The sequence below is a fragment of the Eufriesea mexicana genome, unplaced genomic scaffold (genome assembly GCF_001483705.2).
Source record: "Eufriesea mexicana isolate 0111107269 unplaced genomic scaffold, ASM148370v2 scaffold4744748132, whole genome shotgun sequence".
NCBI classification, from domain to species: domain Eukaryota; kingdom Metazoa; phylum Arthropoda; class Insecta; order Hymenoptera; family Apidae; genus Eufriesea; species Eufriesea mexicana.
Window position 1 is genome coordinate 1,914 of NW_016907911.1, and position 16,845 is coordinate 18,758.

Below are 16,845 nucleotides of genomic sequence, written 5' to 3' on the forward strand. Positions count from 1 at the left end.
AGTCTTTATAAATTAAATTATCAAACGTGGAATTGTTTGCTTATACCGAGTGCTTTGCAATAAAACGGTTGATAAAAATTAGTTAAATGGAATAGTCGACGGATTGTCATATGGGTGTATCCTTTTTTGAAAGTGTACGCGAAAACAGGGGAAAATTCGTGGGCAAGTATGAGAGTATAGATAAGAGAGGAGTCGCAGTTGATACGTCTTCCTTAACCTGGGACACATGCGTGAAGGCGGACTTTTACACGTGCATGGACACCTTCCTGTGCAAGCTAACAGACCTTACGTACAAAATGCGGGGCTTAACGGTGATATATGTACCCCAGGAGGGTACCGACCTGAGCAGCGAGGAGGCCATCGCCGATAAGGAGTTGGTCAAGAGGCTAGAGGGTGTGGTAGCCTATTGGACCACACAAATCAGAGTGGCACTCTCGGACCAGGAGCAAGCAACACCCAACGAATTGCTGTGTCTCAAAGATGAATACGACTTTTGGGTTTATCGCCGTTAGTAATTTCACTTTTCACTTTAAAGTTCCCCGGCAAATCGATAAATTTAAATCGCAATTTATACCTTGGTAGATTTAAATGCTCGAAATGCAATTTTGCTAACTCAATTACGCGAATGTGAATCCGAATAAATGAAAATTCCCTGTCCCAAATGCCCAACTCCTAATAGTCTTTCCTAAATTCTGTCAGTCAGAAAAAGAAAATTCTTTCCATGACAGACGATAATCTGAGTGGCCTAAATTTCCAAATCCAAAATCGCACGGTGAAGAACAAAACGGTGTTCCTAATCCGAATAAATGAAAATTCCAAATTCTCCAAATGCCCAACTCCTAGTCGTCTTTCCTAAATTCTGTCACTGTCAGAAAAAGAAAATTTTTTCCTTGACAGACGACAATCTGAGCGGCCTAAATTTGCAAATCCAAAGTCGCACGGTGAAGAACATAACGGAGTTCTTGACGGCGAGTCAGTCGACTTACATCCGTCAGTTCTTGACGTTGAAGGACGAGATCGAGGACGGCGTGAAGGAAGCCAGGTCCAACATCGAGTTCCTGCGAGTCCTGATGGATCCCTCCGCGGAATTGGACAAATGTGATCGCCCGTCGAACATCGAGGAGCACCTGATGCTGATCGTGCACCTGTTCAGGACCATTTGGCTGAACGCACCGTACTACGGCAGCGAGGAGAGGATCGAGAACCTGTTCAAGGCTCTGAGCAATCAGATCATCATCCTGTGCCGAAACTACATCGATTTCAAAGAGCTGTTCGCCGGCAAGACGAGGACGTACATGGACAAGTTCGAGGAGTCGATAAGAGCCTGCGAGAGTTACAAGTCTTTGTACGACAGGGTAATCTTTAGCTTCCTTAATCGATAGCTTCTTTCCCCTTTGTTTCCTCGGCTCTATACTTTGCAACGCGGAATATTCTCGCTGTTATCGCGTACAAATTCACTCGCCGGTCGGTGCATTAAGCCGCTATTAAACGACGTGTGCAGAGTGACTTTGGATACTTAGGAAAGAGCCGTTAGGCAAAGTGAGGAGTTCCCGCGTTAAGCGGAAGTCACGGTAATTGTACCCTCCCTTTGGCCGGTTCACAATGATCCCCGTGAACGCGGGAACACGCTCCCACCCCCTGTTAAAATAATATTCGCCTCGGCGGGTACTCGAGCCGGGCCTGCAATTAATCTTATCTTCCTTTAATCGTCGCGAATCCTGGTAAAACAACACGCGAGCATTGTGGTCTCGCAAATGGGTGCTGGATAGCTTCCCTAGCTTGATTTAATCTCTGACAGTTTCGACATTATCGAGATCAGTATCGTCATGCTATTAGGGAGGCGTGACAATTATTATGCTACCTAATATAATCTAGTATCGAAAACATAAGGTAATTCAGTCTTTTTATCTTCGTAATTACTCAAAATATCTGGCTATTCTCGATCAAATACCTCATATTTTATATTTTATATTATTATCAAATTTTTACTAATAATAATTTTTATTATACCATTTTAATTGTTTCAGTTATATTATATTATTGCGAAAGGGAACATCAGTTGGGTTGAAATATATAAAGAAAATAGAGTATCTACGATAAATCTACCGGAGAGAAGAAAAATAAGGAAATACCGCGAGAGTTATTTTTGTAGATATTTTTTTAAATTAAAAATCTAAAATAAATTGAGGTTAGAGGAATCGAAAGGATCAAGTGACTCGTTCCGAGCGACCATTAAACAATCCCTTGACCATAGAGAGACACAGATTCGAAAATAATTTGTCAGTCGTGGGATTAGAGTTTTATCCCCTGTAACAGGGGAGGGTTGTGGTCGAGAGGAGGGTTGGCCATGAAACCGGGTCAAGTTTTCGCGTTAAACGGAAGTCACAGTAACCCGGACTTAGGCGTTTCCCGTGTGGTTAGATAAGCGCCGACAGGGATGAGAATTGCCATGGGCCACGTCTCGTATCGTGGTCGCGGCCGCTGGACGGGGGTGCAGAAATGGTGGTCGAACGAGCGGAATTACGTGACTTTTCCGATTTTTCCACCGAGAATCCCGATAATCGAATTACGGACCACTGATCGAGGGTCAAAGAAAGTCCCCCGGAGGGATTGTAGAGGGTTTTCCTGTTTCCTCGTAACGCGTATTTATTAACCTTAGGTCATCCAGCGCGGGGTATCAACCCCCGTTGGCCTTCGCCACTCGTGGGATGTGACGGTCGACGATAATTAATTGCCTGAATATTTTGTTTGTTCCGGCGGATCTTCAATTAATTTTCCCTCTAAACTGGATGACGGGACGAGGTCGGGGGTGGAGGGGGCGATTATATATGCAGGGACGAATTGAAGCTGGCAGGCGTGCTCCGCTTTTTATTTTCCGTCAGGGTGAACTTAGGTTGAAGATTACACGTGAATTTAACTAGCTAGATCTTCCAACCTGCAATAAGTAACTGAATAATAATAATAATTTTAGTGGTATGATGAAGATAAATAGGTGTAATTATTTTTCTATAGAATAATATAATATATATAATTCGATATGATAAAATCAATCCTATTTCTTGAGTAGTTCGAATTTTCTGTATTTTTAATTGAATTTTTAACTGAATAATAATAATAATTTTAGTGGTATGATGAAGATAAATAGGTGTAATTATTTTTCTATAGAATAATATAATATATATAATTAGATATGATAAAATCAATCCTATTTCTTGAATAGTTTGAATTTTCTGTATTTTTAATTGAATTTTTAACTGAATAATAATAATTTTAATGGTGTGATGAAGATAAATAGATGTAATTATTTTTCTATAGAATAATATAATATATATAATTAGATATGATAAAATCAATCCTATTTCTTGGATAGTTTGAATTTTCTGTATTTTTAATTAAGGAAAATGTGCGGTTGCTTTAAATTTTCTCCAAAATTGATATTAATTGTTTGACTACCTCGATTACTGTTAGATTATGTTTAGACACATATTACAAGTTAATTGTTCTAGTCTAGTTGTAATCTAATTGATATCGATATGAACTGCGTAAAAGTCTGATCGATATTTAACATAATAAAAGGAATAATTTCCGATCTTCCGCGCAACCTTCGCCATCTTTACGAGATGTATTCGATCCGCGAGGTTCCAATTTTTTCGCGCAACCCTTAAACGAGTCACGCTGTCTCTTTGCAAAAGCAATCACGGGCAAATTTGCTGGGAAATATGGGCTCCGGGACGAGAAACCAGCACGACAGCACTGCTCGTCAAGCAAGGGGAATAATATTGCATTTTCGATATCCCGATTGTTTATGGAGCCCTCGAAAAAACGATCGAGTGCGTCCCTTTCGAAAATGAATCGCGAGCCAATGATTGATCGTCGGGATGAAAAATAGAAAAATAGGGGGGAAAAATGCCGAACGAAGGAAAACCATTCTGTTTATTGACAAAATACGAAATGACGTAACGATATCGCGTACTCGAAAGCTTTGAAATTGAATCGTGTGGCCGAGTATGCCGATGGCGACCCAAGAGCGATGTTTGACAATGAAGAATTCACGTGCGGCCTGGAACAAAGCGATACGATTTTATTTAACGAGGTCCATGGTCAATGTGGTACCCTTCGAACCAAGAAACCTCCGTTAACGCGACGTCGATCAGCCAAAATCGTAAAAACAGGACACCAGGCTCGGATTATAACGCGTTTCCTGTTCATTTGCCATTAACAAATCGCCACGAGTGTGTACACCATCGCGTGGGAGTGGCGACGAACTTTCCACTGGCAGGGCAGCCGATAATACGGAATAAAAGGGAGCAGGGGATACACGGGGGTGTAACGGGGTGTAACGGACCTTATTTATCCGCTTAAACTCGCGTTTTACGAATCCATCCATTGTTCGCGATTCACTGGACATTGAACGATCGTTTCGTCCGTGCTTTGTGTACTCGACCCTCTTAAACCACGGTTTCCATACAGCACTGAACGCATTTCTCTGATTTTCGTCTATAAAATTTTCTCTAAAGCAAGTTGGACCCAACATGGAACGAATTAACCGCGTTTCAGGAGGGTTGATTGCGTGAACTCGGGGAGGAAGGTATTTTAACGTTCCGTTCACGCCATAGCCATCATGCGGGCCCTTCCAGGCCGTATGGACCGGTGGGGCCTGAACAGAAAGTCTAGCATCGGTCCCTGAGGATTGGTGTGGCATTTAACGTATTAACACGTTAAGTGCCCAGCCCGTTTTGCTTGCCGATTCGTTCAGGCCCAGACTCGACCATCAAGTGGGCCACGTCGGGCCAAGTGTTTATAAAACTCAGAGATACTGTACCAATTGTTATAACAGGAATTCCCAAACGTTGGATCCAAAGATGACAAAAAATATAACACCAAAAGTTAGCACCTTTTGGTCCTAGTCTGGGCCGGTCCCTGAGGACCAGTGTGGCGTTTAACGTGTTAAGCAAGGCTTGGAATATTTATGTTTCAGATAGCGCAAGCCCACAATAATTTAACGAATGTACCCTGGGAATTAAACAAGGACAATATATTCCAGCACATCGATATTTTCATCGGCAGGTGCCAGGATATGATTGAGATCTGTCAGGCGATGATCGATTTCGCCAGGTAATCAGTCTGCCTCTCTTCACGCTTGTCGACCAACGATTCCATTGACAATCGAAGACGCCATGTTGCTGAGACTGAAATTAGACTGTACTTATTTTGCCAAACTTTGCAAACGAATTGGCACCTCGTTCGATACATAAACTTTGAATCAAATAGAAAATAAATTTGACAATATATTAATTTGGAATATCTCGTCTAGTAATAAATTTTTGGTCGACTGTAAAGCGATTGAAAATTATTTTTCGATACTCGATACCTGGTGAGAAAATTTACTAATTAAGATTTCTAGGATAAAGATTTCTCCGGTAAAATTTCGGGATCGTGGATCTAGGAATAATTATAATACTCTGTGTGCAGAATGGACGAAACGACGGAGATGATAAAGCCGATGTTCGGCGGTACAAAAGGGGAGGAACGGGAGAGGGTGTGTCAAAAGATCGAAAGGCTGTTCCACGAAGCTCTGCAGAAGATCGAGCAGAATACTCACAAGATCCTGGACGTTCATCACACCACGTGGCACGACTACATGTTCACCTTCCGTGCCGAAATGAAAGACCTGGAGGTGATCATCGAGAACCTGGCAGCGTCGGTTTTCTTGCATATGAACAACGTGCAGGAAGGAATAGAGGATCTTCAGGGCTTCTTCACTTACATGAATCGCGACAAACTGGTATCTCTGTTCGATGCCAAAACAGCCGAGGTACAACAAAGCGAATCATCGACTGACGAAATCAAAAATTCGCCGAACGTCTCTGTATCGCGTCTGCTATGTTCCTTTATCGAAACCAATGCCAGAAAATCTCGATATCCTCGCAGATAAATTTCTTGTCGCGGATGAAATCCCGTTCGCAGCAAAAATCCAGGGGAAAGACAAAATACGCGTTTCGATTTCTCCGCAGATATGGAAGCTGTTCAGCGATGATATTCAACGAACGAAGCAGGAGGTATTGGACGAAATGGAGGAGTATCCTTCGATGACTCCGTATTATGCTGGCAGAGCATTGAATCTGAAGCTGAAAGGTGCCCGTCTGCAATCAACAAGAGAGATGCTCGAGATGGCCGTGTGGATGCCCTATTGCGCCCTCAGCGACGAGATCTATCACCAGCATGATCTGCTGAAAAAATCGATCGAGGATTTCGTCATCGATATACACGGCAAATGGGTACACGAGATCGGTGACAATCCCCGTGTCAAGCTGGATCGTTTCCTCATGCGACGCAGCGACTCGGACGAGGGCCTCCTCACCTGCAACATCGACCCCTCCATTTTGAGCTTGTGCCGCGAAACTGCCTACTGGATCGCACTCAAGCACACTATACCTGTCCACATGCAGGTCGTTTATGATAAATGGGAGACGCTTCACTTTGTCTTCGAGAGCGTCCTCGCTGTCATCATTGGTTACAACAAAGCGATCAAGGGTTAGTTAGCTTTTCATATGACTGGGACTTTTGGTCCTAGAATTACAGGTGATCCTTGTATAATGTTAGGATCTTTAGAAGAGTCGTGTTAAAAATTATGTACAAAGAAGGATGGAGGTCTAAAAATAATTTTGTCAAGATACCTAGATAAATAGATTACTTACATATAATTAGCTATAATAGATTATTTATTTAGGAAGATATGTATGTTTATGTACAATATTTTGATCAGATGCAAGTATCAAAATGTGCATCACGAAGTGAAAAATTGCATAAGATTGATAATTTATGGATCTTTGAGTACATACCCTCCTTGTTGTTTAGGGATTTATGAATTACAATTTATGAATCCCATTTTATAAGAACCGTGTTATGCGAAGATTACCTGTACTGTACCTAAGTAGTATATAGTAGTGTATAGTTAATCGTAAGATTTAGTATGACAAACGAGTAAAACAATTCGAACTTTTAATATATTATTTGAAAATATTAATTTTTCTCAACAAATTTGCTATTGCTGCAATTCCTTTACGTTCTCTAACTTTGGGGGCTGTTTCCACCCCTTCGACACGAACGATGACCAGTAAAAAAGATACAGATGAAATATTTTTGTGAGAATAATGTCTCATAAATTTCATTGCAAGTATAAGTATGATCACATTTCCATCCGAGTAAAAATCAGTATCAATTTATCAGCAATAAACATAAATTACCTGAAATTAGTCATTTTGATTGGTCCGGTAGTTGCAACAGTGTCAACAGGACAACATACTTCGATGTACACAAATTTAAAGAGTGATTTTAAGGTAAAATCAAAGTGAATATTTGATCTGATAAATTAAAGTTAACCAACAAAGTGTGAATCGAGTTGAGAACTTGCCGGTGTTTGGCACTTCAGCTTGATGACATCGAGTTTCCTATTAACGATTAATAATTAACGAAGTTCCACTTCTTGGAGTGCCATTGAACGTCATAATGTATAGAACATCGTTGCAACCCTCCGTACTTTAATTTCTTAATTTCCGTTTTCTATCTTCGGGATCAACCATCTCGATCGAGGTTCCCGAAAATTGCTTCTTCCAAACTCGCTAATCCGGCCTTCCCTCCAGGCAAATTCCATTAAACGAACGTTTTCTGTCGCATTGAATTCGACGAATACGTCCAGTTGCGAAGTAACAATTAATGGCGCGTGGCAACTTCCGATTGGTCCTTCGCGCACCTCGAAGAGATCCATATCGATCGACGCTAGATCGAGGAATCTCAGAATAATTCCAAAACTTATTTAGATGAATCGTGAAAAGAAAAATCAAAGATAAATACGATTATTTCGAGGACCATTTACTTCTCTGGATCTCTTTGTCATTCGTCCAAATCTGGGCAACTTCCGGGCACATGTTTCAACGAATTCCGACAAATATTTCGAAATTTGGAAACGTTCGTGGCTCGCGTAAACTCTCCGTTTGCATATCGAGGCCACGAAATTAGAAAATAGTTGGCGAAATGCATTTCCAGCGGAAATACATGGTCTCATTTTTAACACACCGCCGCGTGCTATTATCGATCACGGAGTGTCTATCGGAATTGTAAAATGTCGAGATTGGAGAAAAGTTTCCGAACGAGAACACGTGAAATTATTCTGGTTACTCGAAATCGTTTTACCTCGATCCTCTCGAAAATCCTCTGGAAAATCTGTTTTTCCCGGCGAATTAATTTCTTCCCTGAAATCGTCGATTATCCGGTTCACGACCCAATTTACAAGAGAAAAAGTAGGGATATTTTCATCGATCTACAACCAGTGTATATGAGAGAATAGGGTATAACACGGAAGGGAAAGCGGATTGCTCGTTGTCAGGCGTGCCGGGTCCAGTGCCGTAGCTATTGCTCGCTATACTGGGGCATTATTTAAAAAATCGCTTCGAATAAAAATCCCATCCCGGTGTGAAAACGAGAATTTTTAAATGATCCATCGGAACGGGTAATCGAACGATCGAGTGAGTGCACGTGGAATTGGGGCGGATTCGGATAATCGCGTTTCTGCCGCGTTAAACCGTGTCCGGGGGTAGCGCGCACACGCATGGTGAACATCTGTACGTGTGTGTACGTGTATATGATACATACATTGTGTTTTTCAGCGTTGTCGATGACGGAGCGCGAGCTGTTCCGCGAACTAATTCGCCGGCTAGACAGGAAGATCAATCCCGGCTTAAACAGGCTGACATGGAACACGGAATACGTGGACGCATACATCGAGGATTGCTTTAACCAAACGGCAAATGTACGCTTCGTTCTCTCCCTCCCTCTCTCGTTTCTGCACCCGGTTCCCAGCCTGTCGTCCTCTTTGTCTGACATTAGCTAGCAGAATGGCGAGGCGGCGCCTATATGCGGTTCCGAAATTTATGCAGCGGGTCCGGCTCTGTCCTAGGGAAATTAAATTTTGACCCAGCCAAGTGGGATCCGTCCGCAGCCTTTGTTTGTTTAATTAAGCAAGAAGTGCGCGTGCCGGCGAAACGGAATAACAATAGCGGATATCCGGGCCGCGTTTGCGGCCATTCGTTACCCTGTTCAAATCGACGGAATTCGCACCCTGCCCGAAGGACAAAACCGGACCCCGTCGTCGTGTCCTTTCCCCGTTCTTGCAAATTCCCTACGAGCTGTTAACCGTTTCATTCCGTTCGGGACAGCTCCAGGAGTTCATCGACATCTACAGGGAGTCGAATCAGCAGATCATAAAGCTGAACGAGAGGATCTGCAACACGCCGATGATCAAGATCAAGCCCAACTACACGTACACGTTGGAGGAGCTGCAGCAGGACCTGCTGAAGGTCAGGTATGACCGATGGTCAGGGATCGGTTTGCGAAGCGTGTGAAACGTGTTCTCGCGCTGTTTCAGAGACGAGACCTTCGAAATTCTACGCGAGTACCACTGGACCATCGTCCAGTACGTGCTGGTCATCTGCGATGGGTTCAAGGAAGTTCTGGAGGACGTGAGTTCCCAACAGATCGTACAGTAGATAGTTTTTACCTGCTCGATGGTATTTTCGATGCTTCTATATGTTAGCACGGCGAGACACGATAGTTAGGGATCGATCACGATACGACAGCTCGTGGAAGAAGAATGCTCGCGTAAATTGCACGCTTTTAGGGCGACGTGAAAAGTCCCTAGGCATTCTGTTCTCCGGAATGTTCAACATTCCCGCGCGTGTTTCCACGACCGAGCGCCCACGTCCACTGGGAGCAATGATTTTCAGGAGAAACATTTTATTAAAATATCTCAGGCGACTCACGTAGGGGGAAGGATTCTTAAACGCGTGGAAATAAAAACGAGACCCGACGTCGTTCCGACTCGACGATTTCATTCTTTCACGCGGAACCGCTCGTTTCCCGCTACATCGGCAACAAACGCGGCCATTCACGGAGTAAAATCCCCATGAAACCACCCCGCGTTATCCCTGCAGGCTGTACCGTGCAATTTTTGCGCCACTCCGCACCGGAAACGGGGCCCAGACCGATTCGCGTTACGATATGTCGCTGCGTGACGCGACTGCCGCGGGGAACACGCGTACCCGTTAATCCGGATGTGTATGACGTTTTATAGGGTACGAAGGAATTTCGTGTTCCGTGGAAATATAATTAGATACCGATTAATATTCCCTGAATATACAATTTGGTATATATTGTCGAGTAATTATAATTATAATAAATAATCACGGTATTTCGTGGACATGTAATTAGATATGAGTTGATAAATGGCTACCTGTAATAATAATTGGGGTTAACGTGCGTGGCTTGTAAAAATAATAATCGATACCAGTGTCTAGACCAGTGGAAGATTTTCCTGAGCAGAATGGACTTGGTGATAGGCGAGGCTTTCAAGATGTGTCTGATAGAGTCCCTGGAGGCCATGTACGTTGCTCTTCATGGCGATGGCACCACGCCGCCATCGCCGCTCATTTTGGTCCACGTGGAACTTATAGATAACAAGGTACAGTATTTCTTTTAGCACTGAACCTTTTTAAAGCTGACATTAAAAATTCGGTGTTTTCTTTTTAATCACTAATCTTCACAATTTTTCATCCAATATACGTACGTCAGTATATAATCATTTTTCTCATGTCTCTCGTTACTCCATTTTTCTTAGGCTTCTACTTCTTTATCGTTCACCGATCATTTTACGTTTAAAAAAGATTCTGTTTCACGCTCTGCCACGAATGCTTCGTTTTCCATTTGTCTATATATTATGGAAGAATATAAATAGGAATTAAAGAAGATCTAGAATCGAGAATTTTAGGTATTCCTTTGGTAAATCGAAGGAATCGCGAATCTTGCAGATAAAATTCGTGCCGAATCTATCAGATATCGCGATGGAAATCTCGGTGATCTTCGACAATCTCCTGGTCCCGTTAAAGAAGGTGACCCGGCTGATAGACAAATTCAAATTTGATGTTCCGGTGCCGCCATTTTGGAAAATGTACGAGAAAGAAACGGAGCTGCTCGATCTTCAACAAAAGCTGAACGACGGTATTTTTTTCTATGTTCTGTATCCTTCCGCTACATTTCCAGTAAGTCATTTAACAGTCGCGAATTTTCAGAGGTGAATTTCTGCTTCGTCCAAGTACAGAACTACCTGAAGACTTGGGAACCGTTTCAAGAAATATGGGAGATGAACAGGGAGATGTATCTCCAGAGGTACTTACGAATATTAATATCCGACCGCGTCGTTAACAATGCTGAACATTGCACGATAACCCACGATCAGGTACGAGAAGCTGAAGCCAACCGCGGACACGTTCGACTCGGACATCAGCAGGTACACGATCATCGCGAATAACGTCCAAATGCAGGAGACGGTGATGACTGTGCACTTCCTGGACGTGAATGCAGATCGACTGAAGGGCGCTATCATCGAGCAGTGCTCGATTTGGCAGCAGAAATTGATCGGCGTTCTGTTCCGTCAGACGCAGAACATGGTGAACCACGTGTACCACTATATCGCAGAGAATTCGAAGAAGTTAGTATTAAAAAAGAGAAGAAATTGAAGAAATGAGGAACACGTCATCGAGGTTTAAAAAAGATCGATGGATATCAACATTTGGCTCCGCCATTTTACGAAATTTTCGATTTATAGTCTTATAGAGAACAATGTTCACACTCTCGCCGCTAGATGGCAAACGAAGGTTCGAGGTTTCTCGCAGGTACTCGGTGAATCCCAGATTCCTATGTATACAAATACCTATGCTACCTAAGTATCCCTCGTTTAAGACGGAGCCTGCTATAAAGCCTTACTGTGACGAGTCCACTTGCAGGCCCATGGCAAAATGGATCCCTTTAACTACTATATATCATAGCATGGCGGACATTAGGATACGAAACTCGCAGATCCGTAGGAACCACAAAGGACTATATAACGACTCCTGTGGGTGGGACACCACCAAGAATTCCGAGTGTCCTTTATCCAAAATTGAATTCGAAAAAGTGAATTTTCTTTCGAATACTCGTCACAGTATTCGATATATCCAATGGGTTTACGAAAAATTCCGCAAATCGACAATTCGATGGCGTGCTCCTTAAATAACTGGAATAAATTCTCCCGTGGCTTTCCGCGGAATTCCGCGACCAGTCGCAATCGTAAATTCATTCGTTTGCAGAATAACGAAAGAGCCGACGGATCTGATCAGCATGCAATACGCGATGCAGTTGTTCGAGAAACTCACCAACGATATTCCTCAGGAGGAGGAGGAATTCCCGAAGATCCGCGAGCAATACCAGACTTTGGGTAAACCTTTAAACGATTCCTCCGTTTGCTCGTGCCAAAGGGAGGATCGATAGTCCGTGAAATCAGCGGTGTTCCCCCTATTCTGCGGCTGAGAAACGCCCGCCGGGCTTAATTATTCCGTGTTTTTCCTTTTCCCATCCCCTTCTCCGTTCGTTTCGCTTCCCGACGCAGACAAGTACGAAGTGACCATAACGTTCGACTTCAAGCGAAAGCTGTACGACGTGGAGCCTGCCTGGACAGCCTATCTAGACCTCCTGGAGAAGTCTAGTGTCATGCTGAAGCAGAAAAAGGCAAAGATTTGTCTGTAGTACCTCGGAAAAATATTGGTGGACACCGAATTGATAGCATGATCGTTTCCTTCAGGAGGAGTTCAAGCAGATGCTCCTCGATGATTCCATAATGTTCCAAGAAGAAGTGATGGCACTGGTCGGGAAATTTTGGGACACTGGACCATTCACGTCTAGCTGGCAGGTGAAAGGTGACCGGTCGTGGTTAAAAATGAAATGTCACTGACGATTATTCCACGTGTAACTCGATTTCAATTTCGACGAGATAGACGCGTTTATCTGGATCGGCTACTTAGAACGGGAGATCTCATCTCTGAAAAAGAGAGAAAGCGAATTGAAGACGCAGCTTTTGGTGTTTGACATCGGGCATCAGGATTCCGTCGAATTAATGCAGCTGGAACAGGTAAGGATCTCTGATTATCCTCGAATAGGTGTAACGAGATCGGTTTGCAGGATACGAAGGCCATCCTCCTTGTATGGGAAATCACCAACGAATGGAACGAAGCCTGGGCAAGATACAGAACGGAGAATTTCTGGGAGATTGAGATGGAGGAGATGGAAAACACTGCAAACGTTCTGTTTAGGAAGCTGAACCGTCTGAGTAGGGAGCTGAAGGAAAAGAACTGGGAGATCGTCGAGCACTCGAGGTGACGACAAAAGAGGAACTCTTTTGCTCCTGTCTCAATCTTTTCTTCGTCGAGGATCGTTACATTTCTAATCCCTTCACCTCTCTCTGTCTTGCTGTAACGATAGCGTGTGTTTAACTGGTCGCGACGTGGAGACTAAAGCAAGGGAATTTTTCAGAGGGAGAGTGGACAGGTTTAGACGTACTCTACCGTTGATCACTGACCTAAAGAACCCAGCAATGAGACCCAGACACTGGAAAAAAGTGAAGACGATCGTGGACCGCGAGTTCGACGAGAGATCCGACGAATTCACCCTAGACGCTATCGCGGAGATGGAATTGCAAAACTACGCGGAGCAGATCAACGATATCTCCAACTCGGCTACCATGGAGTTGGCTATCGAAGTTGTGAGTGTATTCATAGCGCGACTATAAAACCTCCAGCTCGTAATCTCGTTCCGTGTCATCAGGGTTTGAAAAATATCAGCGAAATCTGGGCACGCATGCCATTGGAGATGATCCCTTACAAAGACAGAGGTATACACAAGATAAAATCCACCGACGACATAATGCAGTTTTTGGAGGATCATCAAGTTCAATTATCAGCCATGAAGGCCACCAGGTTTAATAAATAGACGAACTTTAAGGGACCCGACGAAATACTATGCGCGAGTGTTACAGGTTCGTTGAACCATTCGCCGACGAGGTTGATTACTGGGAACGAACCCTTTCGACCATCGGGGAGGTCCTCGAAACGACCCTGTTAATTCAGCGCGGCTACGTGTACATGGACAACATATTCACCACGGAAGACATCCGGAAACAGCTCCCCAAGGAGACAGACGACTACGACAAACTGACGAGTCTGTGGACCGAAATTACGTCGCGGATGGCATCGTACGCTCTGGCGCTACCAGCCACCCACAATCCACGTGTGTTTATCCACAAAATTCTCCATAATTTCCAGTCAACGTTTTTACCTTCGCCTCCCTTCTTCTCCCAATCTCTAAAAATACAATGATGTCTCTCGAAACAACGACACCAGAGAAAAGTTTGGATAAGACATTTAACACTAGATTTATGGATGTTGATTATATACCTATTTTTACTGAAGTGAAGTGAAAATTGATGCTTTTTGCGAAGAAAATAGGTCCAAATCAATTGAAATGAAAAATTTATATTAAAAAATTCATTGAAAACAGTTTTTACATAGAAACTTTGTTTTTGAAATAAATTTTCCGCAAATATTTCTATTGCATTTAACACAAAGGCTCTTGCATCTATTTCTATTACATGATTCTTTAACTTGACAATTCTTCTATGCATCAATACTATGAATTTTTGTCAATGGAATGGGAGTGTTCTCGATATCTTCTCTATATTTACTTTTCAGCTCTTCAGCCAATTGGAAAATAAATTTCTTGAAATATTTACTTGATTGATTGTTTATACAGAATCCAAGCATTGGTAGCTGCTAAATCTACTAACATGTTATAGAAAACTGTTAGAGGCCATCTGCGAGAACCTGCGTTAATACTATATTTTTGAGCATACATGGTGCTGTTATAAAATGTTACTGTTTCCGGAATAAGCTTTTTATTTTTTTCAATTATTATATATTTATGTTTTGAACTTAGTAGCAAAACTTTTTTATTAGACTTGCTTTTATAAATGGTTGCAAAAGTTCCTCTAGCCTGATGTAAGCTATAAATTTCGCGTGTTTTGCGATTAACTGTTAAATCATCTTATGAGTCAAAGTGGCTCCCAACTGTAAAAATAGGTATACCATATTCGAAAATGCGAAATGAAGGGGTCATTAACATTTACATATATTTCATTACGTAACTAAAAACTAACATACGTTCTTAAAAAATAATATTTAAGTCTTATATATATAGTAATCAAATTTTTAACGAGTTCAATTAGCTCAGTCCATAAATCTAGTATAAATAAAACGAGAAAATAAAGAACGTGGTATAAGAATATGGTATAAGCAGAGAAGAATCGATAAGGTGGAAACTTCTTAGAGTTAGTCTGAAAACTCGCATTCCTCAAAGGGCTGTGAAATAAAAAGCGAGGAGATAAGAAGCGAAGGAAAGACGAGGTACAAGAATCGTCGAAACATAAGGTGCACGTAATGCATTGTAATTGGAGCAGGGGCTGGCAGCTCCTGTAATATCCGAGCAGAAACAGGGCAGGGAAAAACGAGGAGGAAAATGTACGACGCGTCGCCGTCGTCGTTGGCTCGAACGTGAAAAAGGAAAAGAAAAAGGGAGGCAGAACAGCGTGCCGACGCGAAGGGCGCTATAAAATAATGTAAATCCGGTCTACCGGATGCATTTGCATTTTTTCTCCGGCCCAACCCGCCTAATTTCCCTCTTGTCCTCGTCCCTTCCGCAGCCGGGCTGCTCAACGTTCTCGGTAACATCAATCGCAAGCTGGAGACGATGCAGCGCGCCCTGGAACAGTACCTGGAGACCAAACGACACGTGTTCCCGAGATTCTACTTCATCTCGAACGACGATCTGCTAGAGATCCTGGCGAACGCGAGAAGACCGGAACTGATACAGCCGCATATCAAGAAGCTCTTCGAGAATATTAAATTTCTCAGTCTAAGTAAAGTGAGTCGGTCCTGGTTGCTACGAAGGCAGCGAAAATTTTGAACCTTCCGAATGATTGCGCAGTCTGTCACGGGGAAACTGTTGGCCACCGCGATGAATTCCATCGAGGGAGAGTGCATCGACTTTAACGAACCCATTATTCTGGAGGGCCAGGTGGAGAAATGGCTCTGCCAGATTGGTAAGATGTTTTTCTTGCGGTAATTGTTTCGCTGCAACGGCCAACTTCTGCCTGAAAAAATACCTGGGGCTAGCAGCTCCTGAATTCTCTTCATTAACCCCTTGACAGGGACGAAAACACTGGACAGGGAATAATTTCACCTCTAACCGTATAACTTACGCTAGTAAAATAAAGCTTCCAACCCAATTTTAATTTCATACGTTGCCAAGTAGGCGGTCAATTTATCAGAATTGTGTGACACGCTTATGTAAAATTGCACGACAATCACGAACGCGCGAAATCTATGGAGAATTTTTAAAAAACGCTCCGCTTGGACACTTTTCTGTACTTCCTCGCCTGTTGTCCCCGTTCAAAAATCAAATTCCAACGTACGTGCACGACTACGTCTATCGGCGGGAAAAAGGTTGCTGTTGGCGTGCATCCGGCAACAATTTTTCGCGAAAGGGGACACAATTTGCGAAAAAGCATCGCGTCGAGGGAGGGTGTAACGTGTACGAGCGAGGGTGGATCGGACTGCAGAACGACGGGGACAAATAGGCGGGGTGAATGAAAAAAAATCGCGATTTCACAGAGTCGGCGATGAGATGCAGCCTGCGCGAGATGCTGAAGCAGTGCCGAAGCGCGCTGCGAAAAATGGCCGCGAGACGCGACAGGTGGGTGAAAGAGTGGCCCAGCCAGCCGGGAATTACGTCCACTCAGATCCAGTGGACGACCGACTGTACCCGCACCCTGCTGCACTGCAAGTGAGCCTCGCACGCTATTCCGTAGGAAAATTTAGCGACGTTGGTTACAGTAGCCCGTAACCAGAAGGATGAACTCGCGCTAGT

General features: G+C 43.2%; 1 protein-coding gene across 1 annotated transcript in view; it reads left to right on the plus strand.

Moving 5' to 3' along the window:
- Positions 1 to 281: 281 nt before the first annotated feature.
- Positions 282 to 16,845, plus strand: part of kl-2 (dynein heavy chain 2, axonemal kl-2) — a 38,294-nt gene continuing 21,730 nt past the window's right edge. Inside the window, exons 1-23 of the mRNA XM_017896716.1 lie at positions 282 to 507; positions 898 to 1,355; positions 4,979 to 5,115; positions 5,473 to 5,815; positions 6,015 to 6,534; positions 8,667 to 8,803; positions 9,216 to 9,361; positions 9,425 to 9,518; positions 10,346 to 10,516; positions 10,863 to 11,052; positions 11,124 to 11,220; positions 11,291 to 11,542; positions 12,180 to 12,307; positions 12,479 to 12,597; positions 12,671 to 12,785; positions 12,864 to 12,997; positions 13,048 to 13,241; positions 13,399 to 13,627; positions 13,690 to 13,841; positions 13,901 to 14,151; positions 15,620 to 15,840; positions 15,904 to 16,018; positions 16,590 to 16,761. Coding sequence (XP_017752205.1) covers positions 297 to 507; positions 898 to 1,355; positions 4,979 to 5,115; positions 5,473 to 5,815; positions 6,015 to 6,534; positions 8,667 to 8,803; positions 9,216 to 9,361; positions 9,425 to 9,518; positions 10,346 to 10,516; positions 10,863 to 11,052; positions 11,124 to 11,220; positions 11,291 to 11,542; positions 12,180 to 12,307; positions 12,479 to 12,597; positions 12,671 to 12,785; positions 12,864 to 12,997; positions 13,048 to 13,241; positions 13,399 to 13,627; positions 13,690 to 13,841; positions 13,901 to 14,151; positions 15,620 to 15,840; positions 15,904 to 16,018; positions 16,590 to 16,761 — 4,586 coding nt within the window. The 5' untranslated portion in view covers positions 282 to 296. The remainder of the gene's footprint in view (positions 508 to 897; positions 1,356 to 4,978; positions 5,116 to 5,472; positions 5,816 to 6,014; positions 6,535 to 8,666; positions 8,804 to 9,215; positions 9,362 to 9,424; positions 9,519 to 10,345; positions 10,517 to 10,862; positions 11,053 to 11,123; positions 11,221 to 11,290; positions 11,543 to 12,179; positions 12,308 to 12,478; positions 12,598 to 12,670; positions 12,786 to 12,863; positions 12,998 to 13,047; positions 13,242 to 13,398; positions 13,628 to 13,689; positions 13,842 to 13,900; positions 14,152 to 15,619; positions 15,841 to 15,903; positions 16,019 to 16,589; positions 16,762 to 16,845) is intronic.